Source organism: Schistocerca nitens, chromosome 5 (assembly GCF_023898315.1).
Source record: "Schistocerca nitens isolate TAMUIC-IGC-003100 chromosome 5, iqSchNite1.1, whole genome shotgun sequence".
Lineage (NCBI taxonomy): Eukaryota > Metazoa > Arthropoda > Insecta > Orthoptera > Acrididae > Schistocerca > Schistocerca nitens.
This window is the reverse complement of record NC_064618.1, coordinates 488,666,709-488,685,071: the sequence shown is the minus strand read 5'-3', so window position 1 is coordinate 488,685,071 and position 18,363 is coordinate 488,666,709. Positions and strand designations below refer to the sequence as shown.

The 18,363-nt window shown below is 40.9% G+C and overlaps 1 protein-coding gene across 1 annotated transcript in view; it reads left to right on the top strand.

Moving 5' to 3' along the window:
* Nucleotides 1-18,363, top strand: part of LOC126260032 (armadillo-like helical domain-containing protein 3) — a 118,741-nt gene that overhangs the window by 23,795 nt on the left and 76,583 nt on the right. The window contains exons 4-8 of the mRNA XM_049957204.1: nucleotides 5,794-5,934; nucleotides 6,072-6,213; nucleotides 7,829-7,962; nucleotides 8,052-8,207; nucleotides 12,983-13,131. Coding sequence (XP_049813161.1) covers nucleotides 5,794-5,934; nucleotides 6,072-6,213; nucleotides 7,829-7,962; nucleotides 8,052-8,207; nucleotides 12,983-13,131 — 722 coding nt within the window. The remainder of the gene's footprint in view (nucleotides 1-5,793; nucleotides 5,935-6,071; nucleotides 6,214-7,828; nucleotides 7,963-8,051; nucleotides 8,208-12,982; nucleotides 13,132-18,363) is intronic.

The window sequence follows — 18,363 nt, the reverse complement described above, 5'->3', positions numbered from 1 at the left end:
GTAGAATCCATTACAATCACTTCCTTGAACTCTACCCCACTTTTGTTGACTAGAGCTGTCAAGTGGCTCTCTACATTGTATTGTATGGGCTCCTTTATGAACCATATCTTTTCATGCACTAATTTGCTGAGAATCCTTTAACTTCCACTAGTTAATTAATATCTATTTTCATGTAATAGCCCTATATGGATTTATTGAGAGGGGAGTGAGATAGTAATCCTGCCACCTCAAATTGTAGTAAGGAGTCATCATTAACTCTGATGATGAATTTTTTTTTTTTTTCCATTACCACACAATACCATGTAAGGCACAGTTCATTGGGATTCTTGGATACATTTTTAGTTTTGTAGATTGTATCTTCTCATACGGCTGGCCGGAGTGGCTGTACAGTTCTAGGCACTACAGTCTGGAGCCGAGCGACCGCTATGGTCGCAGGTTCGAATCCTGCCTCGGGCATGGCTTTGTGTGATGTCCTTAGTGTTGTGACAGTGCCACGACATTTAAAAGTGCCGCTACATCAGTACGCGAACACGGCGATAGAGGCGCTCCGCAGCTCGGCCGAGCGCGGGAGCGCCACCTGGCTATGAACGGCGCCGGCCGCATGTCACGGCACGGCAGTCGAATGACAGATACGGAGTTAGGAGTATGTAACCCGCTAGTGTTTCTACTTGTGCATATCCACGCAAATTATTAGTGATTAAAGGTTATAACATTTTGGCGACGAGGTCGGATATTTTTTTTCCTGCGTTGTGGACTTGGGTGTTCGTGTCGGGGCAGACATGGAACAGCTTATGCAAGCGCTCATTGAATAACAAACACAGCTGACGGCTGCTATTCAGGCGTTGTCGACGTCGCTTACTCATCGTCTGTCTTCCTCTTCTCCGCCTCCGTTCCCTCCTTACGACAAGGCCGCTGAAGACTGGGAGGATTATGAGAAACGTTTGCGGCAACACTTCTTGGCTTTCGGCGTTGTCAACGCTCCTATGTGTAAGTCGTTATTTCTATCGTGGATTTCCCCTCGGATCTATCAGCTGCTATCTCAGTTAGCCCCTCTGCGGCAACCTGCCTCTCTGTCCTTCCAAGAAATGTGTGACTTATTGTCTAACTATTACCGAAAAAACACCCACGTCGTTGCCACCCGCGTGGCGTTCTACCGGTGTCGTAAACAGCCCCATCAATCTTACCGGGCTTCGGCGGCGGAATTACACGGTCTGAGTAGGAAATGTCAGTTTGTCACGGACACTCATCATGAGTCTTATGCTGATTCAATGGTTCGGGACGCTATTCTACGGCTTGCTCCTGATAAAGAAGTTTGGCAACGTGCCTTACAACTGCCAAACCCGTCGTTGTCGGAAGTTCTCAGCATCGCTCAATCTTTTGAAGTGTCTCACGTTGCTGGTGCGCAAATAGACGGGTGGTGTGATGTGGGCGCTGTACAGCCCGCTTTCGACGCGGACAATTTGCCTGTTTCACAGGGGAACGACGATGTGGCGGCGGTTCACTCTCGTCAACAACGTCGCGTGGGGCCACCACGCTCGCAGCGAAAACAGCAACCACAGAAGCAGGTTCGTTCCGCATTTCCTTCTTGTCCACATTGTTTCGTACAGCATGACAGGGCCGCGTGTCCAAAACGTTGGGCCACGTGTAATTCCTGTAGGAAAAAAGGCCACATTGCTTCTGTGTGTCAGTCCCCTAAAGCTCCTGTCGACGAGGACGAGGCGTCGGACATGGATGTTAACTGTGTGCTTTCTCAAACAAATAAGTTGTTTGTTACTGTTCGTGTTGTGGATAAAGACATTCGCATGCAAGTGGACACGGGCTCTGCAGTAACTCTCATTAATTCTCGCACGTATTTGGAGTTGCGCTCCCCTCCCTTGTCTCCCGTTACGCGCAATCTGCGAACTTATAATAAGCAGACAATTCCTATCGTTGGCCAGTTTGATGCTTCCACTGCCTACAAGTCTGTTGTTAGGCCCCTCACGTTTTATGTGGTGGATCATGCGGGAATGGAAAACCTGTTCGGTTATGATGCTTTCCAGTTGTTCGGGTTCTCCATTAATGATGATGTGCACCTCATATCTGAGGATATTCCGTATCAACAACTGGATGGATTGTGTTCTGAATTCTCGTCCGTGTTCTCTGCTGGTCTGGGTCGGGCCAAGGATTTTGAAGCCCACATTACTCTTAAACCTACAGCTCGCCCTAAGTTTTTCCGGGCACGCCCTATTCCGATGGCGTTGCGTGCGCCTGTCAAGGCTGAGATCGACAGGTTAACAGCTTCAGGGATTCTCCTTCCTGTTACCTCCAGCGAATGGGCATCGCCCATCGTGGTGGTTCCTAAACCAAACGGGAGTCTGCGATTGTGTGGTGATTTTAAAGCCACTGTCAACGCTCAGAGCCTCATTGACACTTATCCTCTTCCCCGTCCTGAGGAGTTATTTACCAAGCTCGCTGGGGGCCAGTTCTTTTCCAAACTTGACTTATCGGAGGTGTACCATCAGTTGCCATTGGATGCGTCTTCCAAGGAATTTCTCATCAACACTCCTTGTGGGTTGTATCAGTACCAGCGGTTACCATTTGGCGTCCCTAGCGCGCCAGCCATTTTTCAGCGGTTTTTGGAACAGCTCACGGCTTCCGTTCCCGGCTGCATCAACTACCTGGATGACATTGTTGTCACGGGGGCCTCCACTGAGGAGCACCTTCGCAATTTGCGTTCACTGTTTCGGGTCCTGCATTCAGCTGGGTTGAAGTGCAATCTGGACAAGTCACAGTTTTTCCAACCCTCCATTGTGTATCTTGGTTTCCACTTGTCCCGTGAGGGTATAAGTTCTCTACGACAGCACGTTGCGGCCATTACCACTCTACCCCGGCCGTCCACGGTCAAGGAACTTCAGGCGTTTCTCGGCAAGGCTGCTTATTATCACAAATTCATTCCATCTGCGGCGGCAGTGGCTCATCCTCTGCATCAGCTGTTACGCAAAAACGCTCCTTTCTGTTGGTCCGATGTGTGTGAGCAGGCTTTTGTCCGCCTGAAGGCTCATTTGCAGTTGGCGCCTTGTCTTGCCACATTCCGTCCGGGTCAGCACTTGGTTCTGGCGACTGACGCATCACAGTATGGCCTAGGGGCTGTTCTCGCCCATCGGTATGAGGATGGGTCGGAACGACCCATCGCCTACGCTTCCAAGACCCTCAACGATGCCCAACGGCGTTACTCTCAAATCGAAAAGGAGGCGCTCGCTATCATTTATGCTCTAAAAAAGTTCAGCGTTTTTTTGTATGGTGCTAAGTTTCACCTCATCACCGACTACAAGCCGCTGGTCTCTCTGTTCAGCCCCTCGGCGTTGCTTCCGGATAAGGCAGCTCACCGCCTGCAACGTTGGGCCTTATACTTGTCTCGTTTTCACTATGAGATTCACTATCGCCCCACGGCCCAGCACGCCAACGCTGACGCGTTGTCGCGTTTGCCGATGGGCCCCGACCCGGTTTTCGATCGAGATGAACTACTCTGTTTCCACATTGATGAGGAAGAACGTCGTGCGGTCGAGGGTTTTCCACTTATAGGTTCGCAGGTCGCGTCGGCTACTGCGCGGGACCCGGTCCTGCGTCAGGTGATCGGTTTTGTTCAACGGGGTTGGCCGGACAGGACCAAGGGCCGGGCATCGGATCCCCTTCGCAACTACCATGCCTTGCGCCTTCGTCTGTCTGTTCGTGAGGGTGTTGTTCTTCTGGCCACGGATAGCGCATCTCCACGGGTCATGGTGCCAGCCTCTCTTCGCAAAGCTTTTTCTCAAATTATTGCATGAAGGCCATTGGGGGATTTCTCGGACTAAGTCCCTGGCCCGCAGGCACATTTATTGGCCCGGTATTGATTCGGACATCGCCCACACGGTCGCTGCGTGTGATCAGTGTGTTCAACAACTGGCTGCACCTCGTACTATGCCCTCTCTGTGGCCTGATCCGGCGCAGCCGTGGGAACGCATGCACGCTGAGTTTGCCGGCCCCTTCCTCGGCACTTATTGGCTACTGTTGATTGATGCCTTCTCGAAGTTTCCGTTTGTTGTTCGATGTCCGTCGCCCACCACTGCGGCGACGACGCTGGCTTTGTCCAAAATCTTTGCGCTAGAAGGTCTTCCATCCACGATTGTCACGGACAATGGCCCTCAGTTCTCTTCGCAGGCCTTCCGTGATTTTTGTACTGGACAAGGGATTCATCATGTTACAGCACCGCCCTTCCAACTGCAATCGAATGGGGAGGTCGAGTGCCTTGTTCGCACTTTCAAAAGCCAATTGAAAAAATTCCTTAGTGATTTTTCCACAGATGACGCTCTGTTGCAATTTCTGAGTTCTTATCGCTTCACGCCTCTGGGTGATCGCAGCCCTGCTGAACTCTTGCATGGCCGCCAACCGCGCACTCTACTGCACCTGCTTCACCCTGTCAGGCCTTGTACTGTGTCCCCTAGTGCGGGAAAATACCCGGTGGGCGCCGACGTGTGGGCACGGGGGTATGGATCTCGCCCTAAATGGATTCCAGGGGTGGTCCAGGCTCTTCGCGGCCGCCGGCTTTGTGAAATACGTATGGACGACGGCATGTTTGTTCGCAATTACGACCAGATGCGCCCACGAGTGGTGGCCACGCCGGTGCCACCGCCCCTTCTTTCGACTCCACCAGCCCGAGAAGCCAGTCCTGTCGCTGCTGCCGATCTTCCGGGTGTGTTGCTGCCGCCGACGTCGCTACCGCTTCCGGGTACGCCGGAACCGGCCCCAGTCGCGACGCCGCGTTCTCCGGGACCCATCTCGGTGGAGCACACCCCCAGGTCCACGACACCTATGGATGCTGCTCCGGAGTTTTCACCCATCATCTCGTCCAGGAGGCACGTTCCACGCGCAAGCTTCCGTCCTGGACACTTTCGACCATACTCTCATGTTTCTCCGCGGGATCTTCTCGGGGCCTCCCAAGAGGCCATGGATGTCTCCGCACTGTCCGTGTCTCCAAGGAAGTGAGTGTTTTTTTTCAAGGGGGGAAAAGTGTTGTGACAGTGCCACGACATTTAAAAGTGCCGCTACGTCAGTATGCGAACACGGTGATAGAGGCGCTCCGCAGCTCGGCCGAGCGCGGGAGCGCCACCTGGCTATGAACGGCGCCGGCCGCATGTCACGGCACGGCAGTCGCATGACAGATATGGAGTTAGGAGTATGTAACCCGCTAGTGTTTCTACTTGTGCATATCCACGCAAATTATTAGTGATTAAAGGTTATAACACTTATGTTAGTTAGGTTTAATTAGTTCTAAGTTCTAGGTGACTGATGACCTCAGAAGTTAAGTCGCATAGTGCTCAGAGCCATTTGAACCATTTTCTTCACATACGCTTAGCTTCCTCTAGCTACTTAGTAGATAAGGAACAAAGGAAACAAGTTTCCTCTGTAACAGTACCAAACAAGTTGAACCTTGCACACATTTCATAAAAATTAGTTGTGCTTTGCACTAATGCTGCATTACGTGGTCCTACTCTGTATATTTAATACTTTTCATAGCTCAGTGACTGTGTATACTGTTTTCCATAACACTTACTGTGTGTATGTAATACTTTTCATAGCTCATTGACTTTTAAATGTATACTGCTTTCCATAACTAAACTGTCAAATAACACCAAGCTCTTTTCATGAGATTCTTCAGTACTATAATTGAACTGGTGTTTGTTGGTTGCCCATAATAAAAGACAGTAGTCAGTTTAACTGAAGCTACTGTAGCCCATAATATGGTTCATATAAAATATGGTCAATTTTTTGTTTCAGGTTTCACATTTAGAAGCTGAAATTCAAAAATTAAGTGGTGAACAATTGGTGGCACTTAAAGACAATATAAATACACTTTTTCAAAAGTGCATTGCAACATTAGACCATGAACATAACATCCGTGTTGTCTACTCACTACAGGTTTGTTTCAGTCATATTGTGAGAAGCAATAATAATAATAGATGTTGTACTTTGTACTTCAGCATAATCCAGAATAGATACTCTTTTTTTTATTATTTCATTCTAATGCTGTAAAAATTGTGATTATTTGTTTTTAGACATTATGTGCGGTCATCCACAGTATATACAAGAAAACATCTGGAGAATATGGAATTGATGTCATCAATGTTCTCATGGGTTTTGAAACTGCTGAACAGCTAATGCAAACACTACTGGATCATTGCAATAACTTTTTGATTGGTAAGACCAATTATGCCAATTTTGATACATTCAGAAGTTATCTCCACAGTAGTTATGACAAAGACAACTGTTCCTTTGTTTTACAGTCACACATTTAATATACAGTTGTGATGATATTGCATGGGAATCACTTACGGGGAGGATGTGGTCAGCTATGCCAGCTTATTTTATTTACCATATTTCAAAAGGACTGCAGTATTATCTGCATATGCTGACATCTGTGTTCTTCCATTTGTATTGACAAATTTCATAGTTCCATTTAGCTTTTAATGAAATTCGTGAAGCACAATCTTAACATCCCCATTAACCCCTTTTGTACTCCATGTTCCCTGACAATTACTTTGTTAGCTCATCAGGTGGATCCTGTCATGGTCTGTGAATAAATCCACAAAGATTGTAAAAATGTAGTTGTTGAATTCACGCTAATCTCTGAAATCCATTGTATGCTAAATGTCTGTAAATAATCTTTATACTCAAAACCCTGTGTAGTGATGCCAATCTGTCTTCATTTGGAATTCCTTTATATATGTCTACCAGGTTACTGAAAACTGTGTCTAACATTTTTATAAGTATCTGTCACCTGTGAAACTTCATATGAACGTTGTTTTCCATTTGTATTATTACCCATGGACACTTTCTTTACATGTCTATATTTCTCCTAAGTTTTAATTGACAGCATAAATTAATCAATCTAGCTTTAACTGTGTAAGTGTCGTAGGAATAATTGTTATATTACAGCTGAATAATACTGAAAACAACAGGATTCATTGACATTATACACCAAACTTTGTCTGTTGCTTCCAGTGGAATTTCCTGTGATATAAATAATGGAATCAGACAAAACGGTTTTTTATCACAGATCTTATTTCTACACCCAAATGTCTTTACCATATTCGTGTATCTCTATGCAGTATAACAAGCCACTTTCAGTAAAACGTGAAGCCACCATTGACAAGTCTGATTACAGGTGTATATCAGTTTGGGGAATTTTAAAAGTGGATGTGCGCACCTTGGTTTAGTTTTGTATCTGCTACTTAACGGGTTTTATATGTTTGCTTCATTGTATTCAGAATGTGATTATTGTTTCAGGATTTTTGTGTGTGTAGAAATCTGAAACTACATATGTAAAAGTTTGATGGAAATAATAGACATTCAGTTTTTTTTTAATTTCTGTATTCTTTAACGACTTAAACAAAAATAACTTCCATCTGTTCCCATAAACTACAAATCTCACATAAATACATAACTTGTCTACCCTATACAAATGACTTCACACAACTCCCTCTTAGAGTTACTCTTCCTGCAAAATGAGAGAACAGTGATCGTGTTTGTAGGCAAAAAATCTAATTATTTACATTGTGAGTGAAGATTAGCTGGTACATATTTGTAACATAAAGTTAACAGAATGTAGTGGTAATAATATTTACACAGTTTCATGTGAAATAGCTGTACGAAAATAGTTTTGCATGAGGTTATTGTTGCACAAATGAAATGTTTGATATCCACCAGTATCAGAGAGTTCATAATGTTCATTAGGCTGAATTACATCACAACATTTATTAGATTAATTTTTTTCTGACATTATTATAATAGTAATAATTGTTATTTACTTTAGGTGATTACTCATCTAGTCTTAAAGCCCTTTGTCTGAAGCTGTTGCTTGTTCTTGTCACGGGTACGGACAATGTCAGTCAAAATACACTCCTTGAATATGTTATGATCAACAGCATATTTGAAGCCTTGATTCAGGTAATGTTTGATAAGCTTTAGTTTATGATTATACCCAACATTATTGTATTTTAATGACTTTTAAAAAATTTTCAAATTTTTATTTATAGTTATTATGTGACCCTAGCACAAGAGCCCAACATGGCCATGATGCAGTGCTCTTGTTGACATTGCTTGTGAATTACAGAAAGCATGAAGCAGCAAATCCATATATTGTGAAGCTCTCAATCTTGGATGATGAATTAGCTCTTAATGGCTATGGACAGGTTTGTAATTGGCTAGTTAATATAATTACATAATGTGTTACATAGCAAATGAATAATGTATAGAACTCAATTATTATTAATTTTACTTCTGTTAGTCCATTTATAAGGGGCAATCAAAAGGTTTCCATTTGAGCGTGTTGCTGCAGCTTATATGTAACATAGTGCGACCATGATACAGGTATATAAGTACCCACATGTAAGCAAGGGATTAGCATGGAATTCATGTCATGCTGATGTGTGCACGGTAAATGTGGAAACTTGAACTGTGATGAAACTATTACCAAATGCATCCAAATAGGACCAGAGTGCTGTGTGTGTGTGTGTGTGTGTGTGTGTGTGTGTGTGTGTTTTTTTTTTTTTTTTTTTTTTTTTTTTTTTTTTTTTTTTTTTTTTTTTTTGGGGGGGGGGGTGTATGCCAAAGGACAAGCAGCAGTGAGCATCCATTGAAAAATGAAGACTGTGTGTGGCAACATGTCTGTTGAAAACTGTCGTTGTGGAATGGTGCACCAAGTTCTGTGCCGATTGCAGTTCAGTACAAGATGTCATTCAATCAGAGAGTTACTCAGAAGTTACACCAACTCAAGTGGGTGATGCCCAAGCACCCGCCCGAGAGTCCTGATCTCTCCCCATGTGATTATTGCCCTTTCGGTTCCCTAAAAAACGGCTTGTAGGTTCAACGTTTCCTGTCTGATAAGGATGTGCAGCAGGCAGTTAGAGACTTCTTCATGCAGCAGGACACAATGTTTTACCTAATAGGCTTCTTCAACCCGGTGCTTCAGTGGAATGATTGGATCAGTGCTCACAGTGATTTTGCCTGTTTGGCATACTGATTCTGGACTGTAACACCTTCAAATGGAAACTCTTTCATCACCCCCTATATATGAAAATATGCCACTACTTAGTGATTAAAAAGAAAATCAACTTCCATTTTGCCATTTCTCTGCTTAATTTGTTTATTGCAGTATTTGTTGTCTCAGAGATTTTCAACTTCAAGTAAATCTTCTTTAATTTGTCATATTTCACTTGTAATGTCATGTTTGTTTTTTCCCCCATTTTATTTCTCATTATCTTCTTTTTCACCACATGAATTAGACACTGGTTCTAGGTTTGCACAGCATCTCTGTTTCTATCTTCTGAATTTCAACCCCCATTTGTCACTGCTAGTTCCTGATTGAAATTAGTATTCATTATGTGGTTCATATCTCCCTTTCTGTCATTGTTGTGAAACAAACTTCTACAGTGTCTTCTGGTTTCTTCCAAGTAGACATTTTACTGTTGTGACTTTGCAAGATGACATTAGTTACAACTAGTGGAAACCTATCACAACTTGTCTCAGCTTTATCTCCTGTGATTTCTTTCCCCACATCCACAGTCTCCAATAATTTTTAGTTTCATGTCATTTCCTTCCCACCACATAACATTATTATCCCCCTTAAATTCTCTATCTTTCTTCGTTGTCAGCTTTGGTGGGTGCATGTAATTCCATATTATAATCATTATTTACTCTTTTTTGAAATTGGAATAATAATGATGATAATAATAATAATAATAATAATAATGGAACATACCCACACAAAATCACACATTTGCTATACATGGATGATCTAAAATTACTGGCAGCAACAAATCAACAACTCAACCAATTACTAAAGATAACAGAAGGATTCAGCAATGGTATAACAGACAAATGGAACAGACAAATGTAAGAAAAATAGCATAGTCAAGGGAAAACACACTAAACAAGAAGATTACATATTGGATAACCACAGCGACTGCATAGAAGCGATGGAAAAAACGGATGCCTATAAATATCTAGGATACAGACAAAAAATAGGAATAGATAATACAAATATTAAAGAAGAACTAAAAGAAAAATATAGACAAAGACTAACAAAAATACTGAAAACAGAATTGACAGCAAGAAACAAGACAAAAGCTATAAATACTTATGCCATACCAATATTGACCTACTCATTTGGAGTAGTGAAATGGAGTAACACAGACCTAGAAGCACTCAATACACTTACACGATCACAATGCCACAAATATAGAATACATCACATACATTCAGCAACAGAAAGATTCACATTAAGCAGAAAGGAAGGAGGAAGGGGATTTATCGACATAAAAAACCTACATTATGGACAGGTAGACAATTTAAGAAAATTCTTTCTAGAGCGAGCAGAAACTAGCAAAATACACAAGGCAATCACTCATATAAATACATCGGCTATCATAACCACTTCTACAACCCTTTAGATCACATAACATCAACAGATACGAAGAAAGTAAATTGGAAAAAGAAAACACTTCATGGCAAGCACCCGTATCATCTAACACAGCCACACATCGATCAAGACGCATCCAACACATGGCTAAGAAAAGGCAATATATACAGTGAGACAGAAGGATTCATGATTGCAATACAGGATCAAACAATAAACACCAGGTATTACAGCAAGCATATTATTAAAGTTCCCAATACCACAACAGATAAATGCAGACTTTGTAAACAACAAATAGAAACAGTAGATCACATCACAAGCGGATGTACAATACTAGCAAATACAGAATACCCCAGAAGACATGACAATGTCGCAAAAATAATACATCAACAGCTTGCCTTACAACATAAACTTTTAAAACAACAAGTTCCTACATACAAGTATGCACCACAAAATGTACTGGAGAATGATGAATACAAATTATACTGGAACAGAACCATTATAACAGATAAAACAACGCCACATAACAAACCTGACATCATACTCACCAATAAAAAGAAGAAATTAGCACAACTAATCGAAATATCCATACCCAATACAACAAATATACAAAAGAAAACAGGAGAAAAAATTGAAAAATACATCCAACTGGCTGAGGAAGTCAAAGACATGTGGCATCAGGATAAAGTTGACATCATACCAATTATACTATCAATATAATAGAGGGAAACATTCCGCGTGGGAAAAATATATCTAAAAACAAAGATGATGTGACTTACCGAACGAAAGCGCTGGCAGGTCGATAGACACACAAACAAACACAAACACACACAGAAAATTCAAGCTTTCGCAACAAACTGTTGCCTCATCAGGAAAGAGGGGAAGGAGAGGGAAAGACGAAAGGATGTGGGTTTTAAGGGAGAGGGTAAGGAGTCATTCCAATCTCGGGAGCGGAAAGACTTACCTTAGGGGGAAAAAAGGACAGGTATACACTCGCACACACACACATATCCATCCACACATATACAGACACAAGCAGACATATTTGGTCTTTAAATATGTCTGCTTGTGTCTGTATATGTGTGGATGGATATGTGTGTGTGTGCGAGTGTATACCTGTCTTTTTTCCCCCCTAAGGTAAGTCTTTCCACTCCCGGGATTGGAATGACTCCTTACCCTCTCCCTTAAAACCCACATCCTTTCGTCTTTCCCTCTCCTTCCCCTCTTTCCTGATGAAGCAACAGTTTGTTGCGAAAGCTTGAATTTTCTGTGTGTTTGTGTTTGTTTGTGTGTCTATCGACCTGCCAGCGCTTTCGTTCGGTAAGTCACATCATCTTTGTTTTTAGATATATTTTTCCCACACGGAATGTTTCCCTCTATTATATTGAATCAGAAATTTGAACCCAACAATTACGTTTGTTATTGTCACTGTTGCATTTTGAAATCTTTTCTGTCGTCTTATTTTCTCTTTCTGTTTTTGCCAGTAGTTTGACTTTGTATTCACCTTCTCCTTTTTACCGTAATCTGCTATACAATTTTATCCCGCCTATATATACTTAATAATACGTAACCCACTTCCAAACCATAACCAAAAAAATTTTTTTACCGCTTTCAACACTACTGCTGCTATAAAATCCACCATTTCTAGTTCACAAACAGTTCCTTTCACCTTTTAAACATCCATTCCGGCTAGTTCTAATAACTTTCGCTTTATTTCCATTTCCGTTTTTCCCACATCACTGATAATTTTTATCCGCTTCCCACAGGATTTAACGTCATTATTTGGTCTTTAAATATGTCTGCTTGTGTCTGTATATGTGTGGATGGATATGTGTGTGTGCGCGAGTGTATACCTGTCCTTTTTTCCCCCTAAGGTAAGTCTTTCCGCTCCCGGGATTGGAATGACTCCTTACCCTCTCCCTTAAAACCCACACCCTTTCGTCTTTCCCTCTCCTTCCCCTCTTTCCTGATGAGACAACAGTTTGTTGCGAAAGCTTGAATTTTCTGTGTGTGTTTGTGTTTGTTTGTGTGTCTATCGACCTGCCAGCGCTTTCGTTCGGTAAGTCACATCATCTTTGTTTTTAGATACAATTATACTATCAACTACAGGAGTCATACCACACAATATCCACCAGTACATCAATGCAATACAGCTACATCCAAACATATATATACAACTACAGAAATCCGTAATTATTGATACATGTTCAATTACCCGAAAGTTCCTAAATGCAATATAACACATACCGTACAGTTAATAGGAAGTGACGCTTGATCAAGGTCCGCGTCACTTTCCATTCTTAACCAGACTTAATGTCTGAGAAAGTAAAGAAATAATAATAATAATATAATAGTAAGAAGAAGAAGAAGAAGAAGAAGAAGAAGAAGAAGAAGCCACTGTGTGGCTCACAGTAATTAACTTTTATTCCAAAGAATATCAGCAAGTTTCATTATTTCGTTCTGTGATCATATTCCATTTATTAAATAATAATGATATCGTTACTGCTTCTTTTTCGGGCACATTGTTGAAGGCCTGCAATTTTTTTACAGGTCATAACAGCATGCTTAACGGACTTCTGCAGACAATTCCAAGCACAGCATGCAGAAACTCAGTCTGGTAGCTGGCTTTCATCTATCACTAATATTGTTGGAAATATGTTTGTTTCTGAAGAGGGGGGTGTAAGAACACAGCAAATCAGGTAAGCTCAAATTATAGAACAATAAGATACAAACTCTGCAATTTGATGTAAGCTACACAGTTACTGATTTGTGTAAAAGGGAAGACTGTGATAATCTGTTGACGTATACACAAAAGAAAAGATCCAGTATATGCTTAATGTACACAGTGTAAGTATCCTTCAAAAGAGTCAAGTTACATCATAGAAATTCTTGATGGGGATGAAAAGAGATTAGTAGAGTGGCAACTACCAATAGGTATAATTCAAAATCGCAATTCTGACACACGACCTAATAATGTAGATGTTTTTCTATATGCATTTCATTTTTGTTTATGCTGGCTACCTCCTGTCTCCTTGCCGGCCGGAATGGCCGAGCGGTTCTAGGCGCTACAGTCTGGAACCGCGCGACCGCTACGGTTGCAGGTTCGAATCCTGCTTCTGGCATGGATGTGTGTGATGTCCTTAGGTTAGTTAGGTTTAAGTAGTTCTAAGTTCTAGGGGACTGATGACCTCAGAAGTTAAGTCCCATAGTGTTCAGAGCCATTTGAACCATTTGAACCTGTCTCGTTGTTCTGTTATTTAGTTGTGCTCAGCTGTGTAAGACTGCAAAAATTATGAGTTCTGGGATTGGGTAGTCAAAAACTTATTAGTTTTTCTCCTCTTATGATGTTTGCCAGTAAACACACTAAAACAAATATGATCTTAGCAAGTTAATGTTAATGAAAGTTTACAATTAGAACTGTATCAATCATGTTGTGGTGTTGCAGTTCTTGTTATGTCCGTTCTTGCTAGAAATGGGAAGAGGAATTCCACCTTATGCAAGACACCTTTTTTCTGTTTTGTTTCACTCAGACATGTTTCAGCACATTTTGTGCTATCTTCAGTGGGTCCCTCTCTTTTTTTTTTACAGAACCCACTGAAGATAGCACAAATTGTGTTGAAATATGTCTGGGTGAAACAAAACAGAAAAAAGGTGTCATGCATAAGTCAGAATTCCTCTTCCCATTCCCCCTAGAACTATATTGCTTCTTTTGTTATAGACCTCGCCATTAATCTGGACCTCTCATTAGCTATTTATCTGATTACACATGTCCATAGCTAAGGTGATTTTGGTACTTTTTTTTTTGGTGGTAACAGTTTCTCATACAGTGCGAGGCATGGAATCATTGGTATTGAACCATTTTTTCATATGGGCAACTGAAGCTTCACACACACTTGCTGATATTCGAAAGGTAGATTAGTAGGACAGGAAAAAATTGTCGTGTTTTATGGCCAAATTCAGTGTTTATTTTTGTGTGTTTCAGTGTAATTTTTTGCCAATTTTGGTGTTATTTTTGTAAAATTCAGTGCTGTTTTGTTGTCTATTTTGATGTTTTTTTTTTCCTCTGCCATGTTATCTTTTTCCAATTTCAGTGTTATTTTTTTCAAACTTTGGTGCTATTGTTTTGCAAATTTTGTGCCAAATGTGGCAAACTTTGTTTACCAAATTTGGTATTCTTTTTTGCCATTTTTTGTCTCTTTTTGCCATATTCAGTGGCCTTTTTTACAATCTTGAACGTGTTTTTTGCCAATTTTGATGCTATATTTTGCCAGGTTTGGTGCTATTTTTTACCAAATCGTGTTATTTTCCCATCTGCACTGTTTATTGCCAATTTTGGCGCTATAAAATTTCTCTTTTTGGTGTTATTTTTTCCAATCTCAGTGAAATTTTTTGCTGAATTCGGTCTTATATTTTGCCGGATCCTGTGCCACTTTTTGCCAAAGTCAATGTGATTTTTGTCAGGTTCGGTGTTACTTTTCTACCGGATTCTGTGTACTTTGTTTGTTAGATTTTTTTTATCAGATTTGGTCTTTTTTGTGAAAATCAATGTAATTTATTTGACACTGTCACTGTTATTTTTCGGTGTCTCCAAATTTGGTATTTTCTGCCAATTTTGGTGCTATTTTTAATGTCAGACCTTATTCCTTATGTGGTAATTGAACTGTTATTTGAGGATTATACATGAACCTAATCCTTGCAGAAAAAAGAAGGCAAAAGGCAATTTCATCGTTCAACAGCCATCAGTTATGAAAATCGGTAAACTTTTGCTGTCAGATTTATGACATTGTTTTACACGGAAAGATGTCAAAGTGCATTATGTTTCATAAAAATTGTCAGTTTTGCATTATTTTGCTAAAAAACACCGATTTTTTATTTATTTTCCACGCTTATCATTTTGTGAAATTTTCCTGTCCCTAAGTATTAGGCTATGTGCCAACAAGAGGTTTCATCCTTTCATTTTCATGGTCATTTGCGAAAACACACATAACTTTAGTATGCTATCACCCATACAACACAGGTTGTAGAGTTACAATCCAACCCTGCTGACAGTGGCTTGCTGATATAACAGTGCAATTTTCCTGTTGAAGACCATATTACATGATGCACCTCAGGTGTCCACCTGTGCAGCAGCACCATAAGCATACATGTTTGGAACGGTAGACTGGTTCACACCACCCGATTTCATGATACATATAGGATATTCCTGGTGTGAGTCTGTGCATGTGCACTAGAAGACAATAATGTGAGAAATTTGAAGGGGAGTGTCTGCTTTCTTGAAAATTTGTTTATTCAGATTAAAAAGATTTGAGAGTACAAGGTTCCTATTAGTTAAGTAATTGTTTTATATTATTATTATTATTATTTATGTATTTATTTGTTTATGAAGCAATTGTTATTCTCTTGTGTCGTGATCAGGGAATTATATTATTACCTATTTTAATTATGGGGCTTGACTATTCATTTATATTATGGAACTTGGTTGCAAAACCATATGTTTGTCTATATTACGTTTCTACAGTGCTTTCACATGGAGAACACAGTTGTTTTTGGAGCTATTGCCTTGGCAGTGTGTGTAATCCTCAAGATTAGCAGCACAGTGACAGCAAAAAGCTAAATAGATTTTCCTTTCTGGCATGCTGAAATAAATCAAGAGATGTGATCAAATAAGGTGTAAATTTTCATCTATTAATGTGCTATGTGTACAAATTGAAAATCACACATGTAAAGATATATTCATATTTGTTCAGAAATAACGGCAATGTGTGAAAATGTAGATTGCTACTTAAGGCAAAGTTAACATGCTAGGTTGCAGACAGGTGTAATTAAAAGACACTTTCACATTAGCTTTCATCCACAGCCTTTGTCAGGAAAAGAGAGACACACACACACACACACACACACACCATTCTTTCACACAAGCAAGCACACTTCATGCACACGCGACTGCCAACTCCACCAGTGCGGGTGAGAATCTTTTGTGCCCGAGCTGCCGGAGTTGGCAGTCGCGTGTGCACGAGGTATGCTTGCTTGTGTGAATGAATGGTGCGTGTCTCTCTCTTTCTGATGAAAGCTGTGGCCGAAAGCTTTTGTTTAGTTACTGCAGTTATGAAAATTCTTCCACTGAAAAGTGTACAAAATCTCCAATATGAAAACCTGAAATTAGCTACTGGCCATGGATGTCTACAGTAACAGTTAAAACATATCCAATAACAAGCAGAAGGCAGTCGGAGTACTCTCTTCTGTGCGTGCATGCGGTATTGGTATCTAGTGCAGATTTACAGAAATTTAGAACTGCTGTCTATTTCTGCACTCAGCTAATGTGTGTGCTATATCTCTTTTATTTAGTCATTGTGTTTCTAGAGCTTAAACAGCTTCTAGAAAATAGAGTATGGTTTTCAGAGTATATATTTTTGTAGAAGACTAAATCTTCTTCAAACGCATCATTCTGCTGTTGTGAATGAAACTTGTGTTGCTTTTCTTGTAATTATTTCATAATTAGCAAGTTGTCTTGAAATTTTGTCATTCCTAGAATATATTTGATACTGCTGCAGGCTTTTTAAAATAATTCTTAATACTGCAATAAACAACACCATCAAGTATTTGCACAATTTATATGGAGAGTATTTTGCTCTTGTGGCAGTTCCATTATAATGACATATGTCGATAAAAGTGCTGCTGCTTTTGATAGTCACGCTCTGTAGATGCCATTATCACTTCCTTATATGAATGTAACTTATCTGTCAGTGATGCATGTGTGAACAGAACATTTTCATAAGACATGTTAAGTAATTGATCCCACTGGCTTCAGTCCTAGAAACCTATCTTCAAAGGAGTTTGATATCTTTCTTCTATCAGTTTTATTGGAGATGTGAAACTCTCAAACATGACTGCTGATGAAATGTGTGCAGTAAATTAAATAAGTAGGAAGGAAGCTGAACTGTAGAAAGCTACTATTTTCAGTTTTTGTGTTGGCCAGCTATAAGAACTGTAATTTTGATTAATAGATACTGAGGAAATTAAGCATTGTGTTGTAGAACAAATATCTTAATGACAGTTAGACCATGGTTGTTTGTAGGAATAGTATAATAATGTCTTGAAAGTGAAGGATGTGAAGAGCCCTCAGGGGCTCAGCATTCATTTGCTGAGTATGGGTGTGGTGACCCTGGGTTTCTGAGCTGGGGACTGATAAGCGCTCCCAGTTCCCTGTCACCATAAGCTCTGGGCGTACTTCAGTGACCACTGTAAGGCGCGACAGTGGAATGTTGTGTGTCACAGGGAATGAGGATCTTGGCTTGAATGTCTGGATTGTGAGGATGATAAAAACTTCAGTCTCAAGTTGTACCACGTGCTGATGAGATGCGTGGCTGTTGAGGTGGAACAGTCGTTAGCGGGCAATCTCTGTGGAACCTGCCGTACCTAAGTTGTATAAGGCTTACATAGGCACGCTGGGCTCTGCCTAGGTGAACTTTTATTTCCCTAGCTGCTTGTGGGACTGAGATGGATCCTGCAGTTTTCTCTTCCACCTCCCGGTTGAATGGGTGGATCACTGGTAAGTACTAACACCCAGTCCAATAAGAGAGCCCATGTAGCCAACCTTCCAGATTCAGGGATAGTAAAGCATTCTAGTGTGTTTAGTAACAGAATGCATGCTGCTTACCAGAGTGTGTTTTTATTGGTTCAAAAAAAAAAAAGGGAGTTTTGACGAAGTGTCACCTTGCTACACGTTGTTATTGTGGCCTTCAATCCAGAGACTGGTTTGATGCAGCTTTCCACACTAATGTATCCTGTGCAAGCTGCTTCATCTCCCAGTACTTACTGCAACCTACATCCTTCTGAATCTGCTTAGTGTATTCATCTCTTGGTCTCCCTCTGTGAGTTTTACTCTCCGCACTGCCCTCCAATACTGAATTGGTGGTCCCTCGATGCCTCAG